Below are 14,485 nucleotides of genomic sequence, written 5' to 3' on the forward strand. Positions count from 1 at the left end.
TTTCATCATCATTTCATAAGAATTAATTATAAAGTTAATTATTAAACTACTTTTTAGTATTCATTTTACACATATTAAAATTAATTCATCTAATTTTTAAATTTTTTTTATCATTTCACTAAAAAGAATCAAAAGATCATGGATATCTATGTATTTTTTTTTTTTAATAATTACTAATTAATTTATCTAGGTTTAATTGGTTTAAGTAATTAATTAATTTAATCTTATAATTATAAACCAATCAAAATGAAATATAATTATTGTCAAAACGTATAATATGGTACACATGCATATGCATATGCAATTATCATCACCTTGAATCATAATTAATTTATCAGAAAATTAAATTCACAAAATAATAATATTGATTAGAAAAATTAAATGCTAATACCCTAAATGTGAATGTTCAAGTGTGGTCCAAAAGTGCTTATTACGAAAGCACTTTAAAAAGACAGAAACAAACGGGTAAAAGTGACGACCAAACACTTCCTCCATTAATGAGTCTTGTCCAAACTCCATGACTTCGAATTATATTGACTTCCTCCAGTACAATAATGTAAAGTTACGTTACAGAAGAAGAAAGGGTAATTAGTTAATTAATTAATTAATTAAATTCCTTGTCATTATATTAAGCATTAATAGCTATGCATAACATTAATTATTAACCTCATAACTGACCATATAATTAAATTAAACCAAACATAGGATTAATATAACAATTAATGCTTATGTTAATAAAAAAAACAAATTATCCCATTAATCTCCTATTTATTTCAGTCAAACATTATTAAATCAGTAGAAATTAAGAAGCATTCATTGGACATCTAACTAAAAATACCTTTTTATTATAATAAATTACAAAATTTAAATTTAAAACTTTGAATGGAAATTTCAAAAAGCAATAGGAATTCTTGGATGTATTACTCAAGAGATCTTGAGTTCGATTCTCCTCAGTTGCTAAAAGTCTTGAGTTTGATTCTCCTCAATTGCTAATAGGAGTGACCATGACTCAAGGGAGGGTTTACCTGATTATTAACTTTAAGAACTCGGGGGACTAATCAAGATATCTACAAATTGACCTAAGCACCCCCAATAAAAAAGAAAAATAAATAAATAGAAATACCCATCTGATTATCTTGATGATCACAAGAAGTCAAAGATATGAACGACCCACTGAAGTTAAGAGAGAAAAGGTCAATGAAAAAGAAATAACAAAGAATTTTAGAGATTAATCGAGATATCTACCTAAGCACCCCCAGTAAAAAAAAATAAAATAATAAATAAATAAATAGAACTACACATCTGATTATCTTGATGATCACAATAAGTCAAAGATATGAACGACCTAGTGAAATTAAGAGAGAAAAGGTCAATGAAAAAGAAATAACAAAGAACNTAATAATTACTAATTAATTTATCTAGGTTTAATTGGTTTAAGTAATTAATTAATTTAATCTTATAATTATAAACCAATCAAAATGAAATATAATTATTGTCAAAACGTATAATATGGTACACATGCATATGCCTATGCAATTATCATCACCTTGAATCATAATTAATTTATCAGAAAATTAAATTCACAAAATAATAATATTGATTAGAAAAATTAAATGCTAATACCCTAAATGTGAATGTTCAAGTGTGGTCCAAAAGTGCTTATTACGAAAGCACTTTAAAAAGACAGAAACAAACGCGTAAAAGTGACGACCAAACACTTCCTCCATGAATGAGTCTTGTCCAAACTCCATGACTTCGAATTATATTGACTTCCTCCAGTACAATTATGTAAAGTTACGTTACAGAAGAAGAAAGGGTAATTAGTTAATTAATTAATTAATTAAATTCCTTGTCATTATATTAAGCATTAATAGCTATGCATAACATTAATTATTAACCTCATAACTGACCATATAATTAAATTAAACCAAACATAGGATTAATATAACAATTAATGCTTATGTTAAAAAAAAAAAAAAAAATTATCCCATTAATCTCCTATTTATTTCAGTAAAAAATTATTAAATCAGTAGAAATTAAGAAGCATTCATTGGACATCTAACTAAAAATACCTTTTTATTACAATAAATTACAAAATTTAAATTTAAAACTTTGAATGGAAATTTCAAAAAGCAATAGGAATTCTTGGGTGTATTACTCAAGAGAATTTGAGTTTGATTCTCCTCAGTTGCTAATAAAAGTCTTGAGTTCGATTCCCCTCAATTGTTAATAGGAGTGATCATGACTCACGGGAGGGTTTACCTGATTATTAACTTTAAGAACTCTGGGGACTAATCAAGATATCTACAAATTGACCTAAACACCCTCAATAAAAAAGAAAAAGAAATAATAAATAAATAAATAGAACTACCCATCTGATTATCTTGATGATCACAAGAAGTCAAAGATATGAACGACCCAATGAAGTTAAGGGAGAAAAGGTCAATGAAAAAGAAATAACAAAAAATTTTAGGGATTAATCGAGATATCTATAAATTGACCTAAGCAGCCCCAGTAAAAAAAATAAAATAATAAATAAATAAACATAACTACCCATCTAATTATCTTGATGATCACAAGAAGTCAAAGATATGAATGACCTAGTGAAATTAAGAGAGAAAAGGTCAATGAAAAAGAAATAACAAAGAACTTGAGGGATTAATCGAGATATTTACAAATTGACCTAAGCACCCCGGTAAAAAAAAAAAAAAAAAAATAGAAAAAAGACAGAACTATCCATCTGATTATCTTGATGATCACAAGAAGTCAAAGATATAAACGATCCAATGAAGTTAAGAGAGAAAAGGTTAATGAAAAATAAATAACAAAGCACTCGAGGGATTAATCGAGATATCCACAAATTGACCTAAGCACCCCCAGTAAAAAAAAAAAAAATAAAAATAAATAAATAAACAGAACTACCCATCTGATTATCTTGATGATCACAAGAAGTCAAAGATATGAATGACCCAGTGAAATTAAGAGAGAAAAGGTTATGAAAAAGGAATAACAAAGAAATTGAAGGATTAATTGAGATATCTACAAATTGACCTAAGCACCCCCAGTGAAAAAGAAAAATAAATAATAAACAAATAGAACTTCCCATCCGATTATCTTGATGATCACAAGAAGTCAAAGATATGAACGATCCAATGAAGTTAAAAGAGAAAAGGTCAATGAAAAAGAAATAACAAAGAACTTGAGGGATTAATCGAGATATCTACAAATTGACCTAAGCACCCCCAGTAAAAAAAAAAAATTAATAAATAAATAAACAGAACTACCCATCTAATTATCTTGATGATCACAAGAAGTCAAAGATATGAATGACCCAGTGAAATTAAGAGAGAAAAGGTCAATGAAAAATAAAAAACAAAGAACTTGAGGGATTAATCGAGATATCTACAAATTGACCTAAACACCCCCGTGAAAAAGAAAAATAAATAATAAATAAATAGAACTTTTCATTTGATTATCTTGATGATCATAAGAAGTCAAAGATACAACGACCCAATAAAGTTAAGAGAGAAAATGTCAATAAAAAAGAAATAACAAAGAACTTTAGGGATTAATCGAGATATCTATAAATTGATCTAAACATCCCAATAAAAAAAATAAAATAATAAATAAATAAACAGAACTATCTATCTGATTATTTTAATGATCACAAAAAGTCAAAGTTATGAACGACCTAATGAAGTTAAGAGAGAAAATATCAATGAAAAAGAAATAGCAAAGAACTTGAGGGATTAATCAAGATATCTACAAATTGACCCAAGCATCTCCAATAAAAAAAAAAAAAATTATTCATCTATTATCTTGATAATCACACTAAGTCCAAAATATGAACCAAAAATAAAGTTAAAAGAGAAACAAGGTCAATGAAAAAGAAATAACCAAGAAAGTGAACAGAATTGATTTTGATTCTATTTGTCAGAACAAAAAATTAAATAGGGGCATTAATAAAATTTGTAAGTGTAAATGTAAATATTATAAAAATAAATAAATAAATAATAATATTAAATATTAATTAATGGCTCGAAGCCCCAGTCTAAACTCCCAATCATTTCACCAGCTGACCTTTGAACCGACAATCAGACTAACCCCACTTATAAACAGAAAGCCTGCCGGTGATTTTCCTACAACCATCAATATTTTTTCATCAGATTCACACGTGTCAGACATCAGACGGGGATCACACCCTTTGACTTGACGACCACAGTCAAAAACCCTAGCGGTATTATTAAATATTTTAGTTTTAGTTTTAATTTTAACATTTTCTTCTGTTACTTTCTCTCCCCTATTTATTTGACCTTTAAATCTCCACTTTTTTCCTCCATCTCCATTTCATATTCTTTTTCTGGTTCTCTCTCATTTGTCCCCCTTTTGTTTTTTTTCTGTGTTTTCACCTTTACCCTTTTACATCCATCTCTCTATCTCTTCTTCTTCTTCTTCTTCTTCTTCATCATCTTCTTCCCTTTCTGCTTTTTACTTTCATGGCGGTTTTACCCAGAAGCTCTTCTAGCTTGGAGTTGACGATCGGCTTCTCTTCTTCTCCTTCTTTTCCTAACTCCTCCGGTAAGCCTCATCATCATCTTCATACGATTTTCTTTTTTTCTCTTTTTGATTGATGATCATGATCGCATGCACACACGGAATTTAAGCCATAGGCTTCTGATTGTTCAGACTTCTCTCGTCGCCACAGAGAACTCTACCAGTAACTTATGTTGATCCGTACTAACAATCCCGATCATGTTTATTAATCGTCATCAACTTCTGTTACTTGTTTATTTCAGACAATTTTTTTTTTCGTCTTTATTGATTCTTCAAACATCTCTCATCACAAATAACTCTATCAGTAACTTATGTTGATCCACACTTCACGATCGATGTTTATTAAATTTTTTCTTTTTGGTGTAAAAGGTGATCAAGGGGCTTGTGGAATGAAAGATTTGGACATAAACCAAGTGCCGTCAGGAGGAGGAGAAGAGGACTGGAACACAACGGCGAGCATGGAAGACGAAGAAGAAAGCAGCAATGGAGGTCCTCCGAGGAAGAAGCTCCGTCTCTCCAAAGAACAATCTCGTCTTCTTGAAGAAAGTTTCAGACAAAACCATACATTAAACCCCGTAATAACTTCACCCTTTCTCTCTTTTTTTCTCTTTCTTTGACTTTTTTTTTTTTTTTTAACTATATAAAAAAAAAACTTCTCTTTACAATAAATGTTCTTTGAAATTTTTACAGAAACAGAAGGAAGCATTGGCTATGCAGTTGAAGCTGAGGCCACGGCAAGTTGAGGTGTGGTTTCAAAACCGTAGGGCCAGGTACTGTTACTGTTACTTTACCCTATCTCTCTTTGCTTGCTTAGATTACATGAATTTGTTTTTGTTTTCATTGTTTTTGCTTTCTTTGTTTTTTTTTTCCATTTTTTTGTTGGTGGTTGGGATTAAAGTAGGGCACCATAATATAGATGTTAACTAAACACAAAACGTTGACAGAATAATATATCATAAAGTGTATAATCTGAATCAGATTCTACCGTATATTATCGTACTCTTATTCACATAAAGTAGAAAGCGATTTTTCCCAACAAAATATTTCATTTTAATACAAATTCTTACATGCATGCGTTTACAAATTCTTCTAAATGCAGCCATTTAACTTTTCATCATTTTTTTGTTTTGTTTTATGTAGTTAAAATTATTTGACCCAATATGATAATTGTTTGGGTGTCAAGAAAAGAATGGTATTCCCCAGTTTATTTCTTAGCTGAAAAGGAGTGAGAACGTGATGTTTGAACTACAAGTTTTTGATGTCAAATGGGTCGTTGAAATCAATTCATAGTCACAGTCCTTGAAAACAAGGAAAACGAAAGATAGTAGTGGGGTTCAATGTGAATCTTACTTATATAAGCTAGCCAAATATATGCTTTTATTGGTCGTTGAATTTTGATTCTTAGAACATATTGAAAAGTCTAGTTTGAATAGTTATAGCTTTTGAAAGTTTCAAAGAAGCTGCAGTCATCCATCCATCCACAAGTGGGATTTTTTTTTTTTTTCTTCTAAATATTTACATGCGTGTTTTTCAGATTTCACAATTTTATCATATGGTCTTCTTAATTTCTTGATATATAATATATGGTCGATGAAAATATAGGAAAAATATTGTGGCAGGAAGAGAGAGCGGTCTTGTTGATTAAGACTGTAATGAATAATAAGATAGAGATAGGATACCCATCTTAAAAAAAAAAAAAAAAAAGAAAGAGAAAAATAAATGTCGAAAACGGAAGTGTTAATATGAAAACAGGTGGCGAAAATTACACATAAAACTGAGATTAGGTGTTGAATTTAGATGGACCAAAACGAATGAAAGAAAGAAAAGTGAGAACAATAAATAAATAAATTAAATGTTTGAGAAAGAAGACACAGAAGATGGACAAAGTAGCTCAGCAAATTTATGAAGCCATTAATGATTTGGTTTTTTGGTTATGTCATCGAGCTCACTGCTCAGCTTTTTGTATACCAAAGGGGGCAATTGCAATGATAGTAATTGTCTATAAATTAAAATATATTTATTTATAAAATTATTATATATGAAATGATGTATTGGTTCTTTGGCCTCGTGTACGAGTCAGATCATAATTAATTTATCTTAATAATAATAATAAGTGAAACTTTGACTCATTATTGTGATTCATCTTTTGGATGAGTACTGGGTGTTTGCCATGCATTAATTATGGTTTATGTTATAGATAAGTACGTGTTTAACATTATATTTGAATGCCTTAAATAGGAGTGATTAATTATTATGTTGTTTTTTGTATTTATTTTTTTAATTAAAGAAACCGCGTTTTATTTTATTTATTAAATTCTTGACGGGTCAAGCAAGTTGGAGAGAAATTAATTAAGTGTATAAAATATAATAATTGGAGTTCATTGAATGCACTTATATATTTGAATGTTTCAAATGGCATTTATTACGCTTTAATTAATTAGGAGGCTCCGAGAAACCTCCCCATTCACCTAAAAGGAGAAAATTAAGATAAAAATTTATTTTAAAACATAATATTAAAATATATATTAAGATAATTAAGTTTATCTTAGATTAAGTGCCTTCTTTGTACTAAGTTTCTTAGTATAATCTTTGAACCCACCAACCCAAAATAAATTTCTTTGAATTCAACGCATCTTCCCTTACATAAAACTTTATATAAAGTCATTCTTTTCTAGGAATGTTTTATTTATTTTAAGTAATTAATTAAAATTAATGATAAAATAGATATAATTGATTTTTGCAGGAGCAAGCTGAAGCAGACAGAAATGGAATGCGAATACTTGAAGAGATGGTTCGGTTCATTGACAGAACAAAATAGGAGGCTACAGAGGGAAGTGGAGGAGCTCCGGGCGATGAAGGTGGGGCCGCCGACGGTGATATCACCGCATAGTTGTGAGCCACTTCCGGCATCCACTCTCTCAATGTGTCCCCGGTGTGAGCGCGTGACAACCACGGCTGCCGACAAAGGCCCCAACAAAATAAACGCCGCCTCCTCCACTGCTGCCACCATGTCCCCAAAAGTGGGGACGGCCGCCCTCCAATCACGGTAGAAGAAAGAAATCAAGAAAGAAAGAATGTTTAGAGAATGTTAATAGTAGTTTAATTAATTAATTAAATTAATTAATTACAAAATTAATGTGAAATGCAATTGTGCATGCATGCATGCACGAATTTGAATATTTTGAAAATAGATACTATATAATATATAATATATGGTGTCTAGTTCCACATAGAAATTAGTAATTTTTGTTTTTATTGTTTAATTTATTTGTTTGGTGTTTTTATTTTTTTGGGTTTGATTTATTTAATCTTTTCAAATGCCACAATGTTCAGAATATATTAATTAATTCATCTTTGATTAATTATTTGTTATTACTTTGATTAATTAAGTAAAATATTGTGGTTTATTATTTTTGGTTGAATCCTATTTCTAAAGCAAAAGGATGAATTTATGAATATTATAAGAAACCTTAGAGTTTTACATTACATGTAAAAGGATGAATTAAATATTTTGATTACATAAAATTTAAAAAAAAAAAAATGCCCTCTCTATACTGTCCCTATATTTATATTTCTATCATTAATTTAGGCACTTCATTTAATCACCAATAAGTATCAATTTCATCATTTAATTAAATAAAATCTTTCATTCATCCGCAATATCATAAATAATTCATTTGCAAATAATATATGTATGAAATTGGGCTTAGACTCTTCGGAAAAATTCATTAAGTAATTCACATTAAAAAATCTTCGATTATTGAAGAAAAAATTGTTTATTAGATATAAGAAAAAGAATATATCGATTAAATCCGTTGAAATGTTTAGGGTGTAGGAACGCTATTGTTTACATACTAAGTTTCACTTTATATCTCTAGACATTAATAAAACTATATAATGTCATGAAACAAATCTTGAAATTACTAACATTTTGTGTGTTGAGAGAGAAAGAAAAAAAAAAAAAAAAAAGGATAGCGTAAAAAATTAATCAATACATACCCTAATGATCTTTGAAATATTCATGCTCAAGTGCTTCTTGAGGCGATATCCTCAAGTCCGGATCCAAGCGTAGCATGCACGGGTAAAATTTAAAACTTGAGAAAACTCTTTGTATTTCATATCGCTGATCTCAAATATACTTAGTAACATAACAGTTGACGTAGGCTTTACAAGTTCACTATTCAAACCACTTTAAAATTCTCTTTATCCTTATTGTTTTATTATTAATTTATGTCTACTCAGTATCGTATCATTCAATTGCTAATTCATCAGGATTACGCACACATCATACACTTTTTTAGTGTTGTCAATCGCGTACCTCTAGTTGTTACGATTTATTGCATCAACACTATGATATCATATAGGAAATCTACAATGTAAGTGTGAAACCTATAACATATAAATTTTATGAATAATAATTGAAAGTTGAAACTTCAGTTATTGGGAATTATCTTTTTACTATTTTCATCAACTTCTAAACCATTGGATTATAATGGATTGGCGATTGTAAATTTATTTTCAAAAAATTTAGTCAAAATTTAAGTTGATATAGCCCAATCCTATAAAATATTAATGAGATAAACGTAATACAAATAATAATTAAGATAAAAATATACAACTATCTTAATCTAATTTAATTAAATTGTTAAGATAAATTACTAGAAACATTAAAATTCAAATCACCCATTATCTCTCTTTCAATATTTAAGTTAATGTCACAGGGCCTAAACTCCCTTCTAAGAACTGCACGGCACAAGCGCACCAAGCACTTGTCAGCCTTCCTTAAGTTGTGCGTATCCCTATTACAAATAGCAAACACAATACAAGAGAGGCTAATGAGAGTATATTGCACAACATATACGGGAAAACCCAACCTTATATTATATAATTCCGAATACACGGAAACTCAAGCACCCACATAGTGTTTCCCACTGTTCACAATCTGATCCCAATCACAGATTTAGTACCCAAGTTACAACAAGGTATACACACAGATATATCCCTTGCCCTCTCTCACTCTCTCACGAATTTACAACTTGCTTGCCTTATATACATGTTGGCATAGCAATTACATAGAGGTTACAGCAATAGTTACAACCCTATCTAGCAGTTACATAACAGTTGGCTTACATACAAGTCTATCTAGATAATTATAACTGTCCCACAGCCTTTGTCCAGCAACCATGCAGCCTTGTCTGATCATCCCATCATCTAGTGCACGACCACATGCACCCCACGCACATTGGTCCTTGCCACATGCATGTACTCAGCCACTTGTTGTTTGTCTTGCATGTTTGCACATGTCCTAGCTTGTGTGCCCCTGCTTAGCCTGCCCATGGGCACCCCACACCCAACACATGTCTACGAGCGCATGTTCTAGCTTGCAAGTGCCCACACCCACAAGCCATCTCATTTGTGAGTACTTGGTGTCCCAACTCTCAAACACCCCACACCTGATCTCGCCCATCCTTGTTTAGCATACACCCGTATGTTGTTTTGGCAAGGCTGTGGCTAAGGATGAAAGCCACACGCCTACCCTTGCCTTGGCATCCTTGAGGGTCTTACAAACCACCCTCACCAGAAGAGTCCGACGTCCTCGTCGGAACGGTGGAAATGTACTCCTATACAATGTTCTCAAATTGCCACAAATCTATATCTCTTTCCCACGAAACCTCACTTTCTTTCCCCCCTTTTCCACTTCACCAAATACTCAATTCGGCGATTCTTCTTATGTTGTCCCATCCTCCGATGATCTAATATCTTCTCAATCTCATCATCAAACTGTTTTTTGATCATGGGAGGAGCTCTCTTAGCTTGGGTCCTTGAAGAGTCCTCTTTGTCCACATGGAATGGTTTCAAAAAGCTCACATGAAATGTGGGATGTACCTTGATCCATTCAGGCAGTTTCAACTTATAAGCAACATCACCCATTTTGCTTACAACCTCAAACGGTCCATCATACTTTGGAGCCAATGCCTTATGCACTCGTTTGCTATTGATCTTCTTCCAAATCTGAGGAGTGAGCTTGAGTAGCACGTGGTCACCCACATCAAACTCTAATAGTCTCCTCTTAGCATCAGCATACTTTTTCATCCTCTTACTTGCTTTCCGCAAGCTATCTTGAGCTTGGTCAATAATCTCTTGTCTGTCTTTCATCACCTTGTCAGCAGCAGGAAATTTCCCTTTTGTTGGCTGTCTAGCAATCTCTATTGGGGTCAAGGGTTGTTGCCCTAACACCAACTCAAAAGGACTCAGCTCTGTTGAAGATGATTTGTGTAGATTGTAGCAAAATTAGTAGCATAATGCCGAAGATACTCCTCCAGCAATGCATTCACCCGTTCAGTCTAACCACCCGTCTGTAGGTGATTGGCTGTAGAAAACTTCAGTTCGGTTCCCATCATATTGAAACGAGTAGTTCAAAATCGCCCAGTAAACCATGCATCTCTATCACTAACCAAGTCTACTGGTACTCCAAAATATTTCACCATGTTTTTATAAAATAAGGCAGCAACTATCTCCGTTGAACAAGCTTCTGGTGCTGCCATAAAAACAGCATATTTTGAAAATCTGTCCACCACAACAAGGACTGAAGACATACTTTCCACCTTTGGGAACTCACTGATGAAGTCAAGAGAGGCTGACACCTAAGGCCTCTCCGGAATGGGCAGGGGTTGTAACAACCCTACTACCTTTCTTCTTTTTGTTTTGTCCAGTTGACAAACCAAACACATTTTCACATAGGATTCGATATTGGCTTCCATTTTAGGCCAATAATAATCCCTCGTTAATAAAGCCAAAGTTCTCTCCTTACCAGGATGTCCAGCCCAAGGTGAATCGTGAACTTCTTTTAGCAACAACCGTCTCAATCCACCCTTATTTGGGACATACAACCTGTCTCCTCTGGCATGCAACAACCCATCCTCTAACCAATAACGCTGTATAGTACTATCACGAACTTGTGTCACCAAGTCCTTATACTCAGCATCCTAATCGGCAGCCACTCGCAACCTATCCAATATGTTAGATTCCACTTGAGTTATTGCAGATAGAGCAGCAACCACCTGTTTCCTGCTCAGAGCATCGACAACTTGATTGTGCCTTCTTGACTTGTGTTGCTATGCAAAATCATACTCAACCAAAAGTTTTTGCCACTGGGCCTGTTTTGGGGACAACTTCTTTTGTGTCTTGAAGAAAGTATTGGCCACATTGTCTGTCAACACTACAAATTTCGTGCCCAGCAAGTACACTCTCCACACTTGTAAAAATTGCACAACGGCCACCATCTCTTTCTCATGTGCAGAATACCGCTGCTCTGCCCCATTTAACTTTCGACTCTCAAAAGCTATGGGATGTCCCTCTTGTACCAACACCCCACCAATGGCTTTCTCTGAAGCATCCGTATGCACTTCGAAAGGTAACTCAAAATTTGGCAATCTCATCACCGGTTCTGAGGCAATGGATTCCTTCAACTTTTCAAAAGTCTTGGAACATGATTCTGTCCACTCCCACTGTTGCTCCTTTTTCAGTAAGTCTGTCAATGGTGCTGCCTTCTTTGAGTACCCCACAATGAACTTGCGGTAATAGTTTGCCAAACCCAAGAAAGATCTCAACTCAAGAGCTTTTGTAGGAGCCAACCATTCCACAATTGCCTGTACCTTCTTTGGATCCATCCTCACTTGGGCCTTACTCGCCAAGTGCCCCAAGAACATGATTTCCTGTTTAGCAAACTCACATTTTTCCATCTTTATATACAGTTGATGTTCTCTTAAACGCATTAGTACCCTTCTCAAATGAATTAAATGCTCATCCAAATTTCGACTAAATATCACAATATCATCCAAGTATACCACCACAAATTCATCCAAGAACTCATACAGTATATCATTCATCAAATTGCAAAATGTAGCCGGTGCATTTGTCAAGCCAAACGGTACGACTAAAAATTCATGAGAACCATACTTGGTCACACAAGTGGTCTTAGGCTCATCTCCCGCAACAATTCTGACTTGCCAATATCCCAACCGCAAGTCCAACTTAGTGAAAACCGAAGCCCCACTCAACCTATCAAGGAGATCTTGAATAAGGGGAACAGGATACTTGTTCCGAATTGTAACCTTGTTCAATGCCCTATAATCCACACACATCCGAAGGGAACCATCTTGCTTTTTCTGAAACAATACATGAGCACCATAAGGAGCCTTTGAAGGTCTCATTGCACCTGCATCAAGTAAATCATCAAGCTGTTTTCAAAGTTCTTTCAACTCCATGGGAGACATTCTATAGGGTGGACGAGCAAGTGGAAACGCCCCTTGTTCCAACTCAATCTTGTGATCAATTGCTCATCTTGGAAGAAGTTCTTTGGGCAACTCCCGTGGCATAATATCAGCAAAGTCTAGTAATAATTCTGCCACAACATCCGGCATTTCAACCTTCTTATCAGAATTTATCTCTATCATTGCTGCTAGATACGTTTCTTGCCCTTTCTTCAGCCTATGCTTCACTATCGTGGTTGAGATAGTAGTAAGCTTAGCCTATCCTAGTTTGTGACTCACCCCTGATGAATAGCATGATACAAAACAAGGACTTGATTCATGATTTATCATCATGCCACCCAAGTAAGGTATCACCGACACCTTTGCTGTCTTGAAGAATTCTATTCCCAAAATAATATCAAAATCATCTAAAGGAATAGCAGTCAAGTTGATCTTACCCATCCAATAGCCCACACAAACCTGAACGTTGTAAGCTATTCTAGTCACCCCTCATGCACTAGAGTTCACAACCTTTATCGTTGTAGGACTCTTGGAAAGTGCTAGCCCCAACTTTGAAACAACCCTATCTGCCACAAAATTATGAGTTGCTCTCGTATCTAGCAAGGATTTAACTTGATTGTCCCTCACCTTCAAATCCACAAACAGTAGAGCATTTCGAGCGGCACACTTGCTCACAACTCCAAGGTAAGTATCACCCTTGGTTTGAATCTGTTTCTGCCCTCATATCATTTATCAATTGCATTAGATTCATAGTGATCTGCTCACCACTAGACTTTCCCTCTTCACCCATCAAAGCAGTAAGCTTTTCTCTCTTTGGACAATCCCTTGCCCTATGTGGCCCTCCACAAATGAAACAATCAGACATCATTTTACCCTCTTTGTTTTCTTTAGAGAAATTACTGCCAGCAACTGCCTTCCCCTTTGCGTTAGCAGAATTCCTCTTCTGAAAGTGAAAGTCCTTCTTCTTGCTTCCCTTGGTTTCCCGATGTTCCTTCTTCTTTGCTTTTGCTGCAACAATAAGATCTCTCTCTTTGCTACTTTTGAAGTAAACCAACCCATCCGCCGCAACAATAGCACTAGGAAGATCCTGCACTTTCTGCCTTCGCAATTCAGCTTGCACCCAGCTTTGCAAACCTGACATAAAGTTAAACAACTTGTCCTCCTCGGACATGTTTTGAATGTCTAGCAACAAGGAACTGAACTCCTTTACATACTCCCTCATGGTACCTTTTTACTGGAGCTTTTTCATTCGGTCCCTAGCATTCCATGATGTATTTCTCGGCAAGAATTGATCTTTCAATTCCTTCTTGAGTTTCTCCCAAGTATCAACCTTGGGTCTACCCGCGCTTACATCATCTTTCAATCTTGTGCGCCACCACAATTTAGCATCACCAGCCAAATACATACTCGTTATCGAGACCTTCTCCACATCAGGGACTTTTGCGGCCTCAAAATACTGCTCCACATCCCATAAGAAACTTTCCAACTCCTTGGCATTTCTAGCACCCTGAAAAGCCTTAGGTTCGGGTACTCTTATCTTGGCAGTACTTCCCCCATCAGGACTAAGGGGGAGGGCATGCTTCAGCAAGGCATTGTCATTCTCTAGGGCCTCCAGTCTCTTGTTAGTCATGTCCACCATTTTCATAAATTGCTTATGG

At 34.1% G+C, this 14,485-nt stretch overlaps 1 protein-coding gene across 1 annotated transcript; it reads left to right on the top strand.

Annotated features, from left to right (window-relative positions):
* The first annotated feature begins 4,410 nt into the window (after positions 1 to 4,410).
* Positions 4,411 to 7,717, top strand: LOC116127405 (homeobox-leucine zipper protein HOX3). The gene is made up of 4 exons (XM_031413050.1): positions 4,411 to 4,578; positions 4,924 to 5,129; positions 5,245 to 5,324; positions 7,298 to 7,717. Exons 1-4 carry the CDS (start codon positions 4,497 to 4,499, stop codon positions 7,602 to 7,604), a joined length of 675 nt encoding a protein of 224 aa, XP_031268910.1. The 5' UTR covers positions 4,411 to 4,496; the 3' UTR covers positions 7,605 to 7,717.
* Positions 7,718 to 14,485: the final 6,768 nt, after the last annotated feature.

Source organism: Pistacia vera, unplaced genomic scaffold (genome assembly GCF_008641045.1).
Source record: "Pistacia vera cultivar Batoury unplaced genomic scaffold, PisVer_v2 Contig190, whole genome shotgun sequence".
NCBI lineage: Eukaryota > Viridiplantae > Streptophyta > Magnoliopsida > Sapindales > Anacardiaceae > Pistacia > Pistacia vera.

Excerpts from the sequence above, each read along its gene's own strand:
- LOC116127405 (XM_031413050.1), top strand. The coding sequence starts at position 4,497 with ATGGCGGTTTTACCCAGAAGCTCTTCTAGCTTGGAGTTGACGATCGGC. Across the intron at positions 4,579-4,923 it reads TTCTTTTCCTAACTCCTCCG|GTGATCAAGGGGCTTGTGGA; the intron begins GTAAGCCTCATC and ends TTGGTGTAAAAG. Across the intron at positions 5,130-5,244 it reads AAAACCATACATTAAACCCC|AAACAGAAGGAAGCATTGGC; the intron begins GTAATAACTTCA and ends AAATTTTTACAG.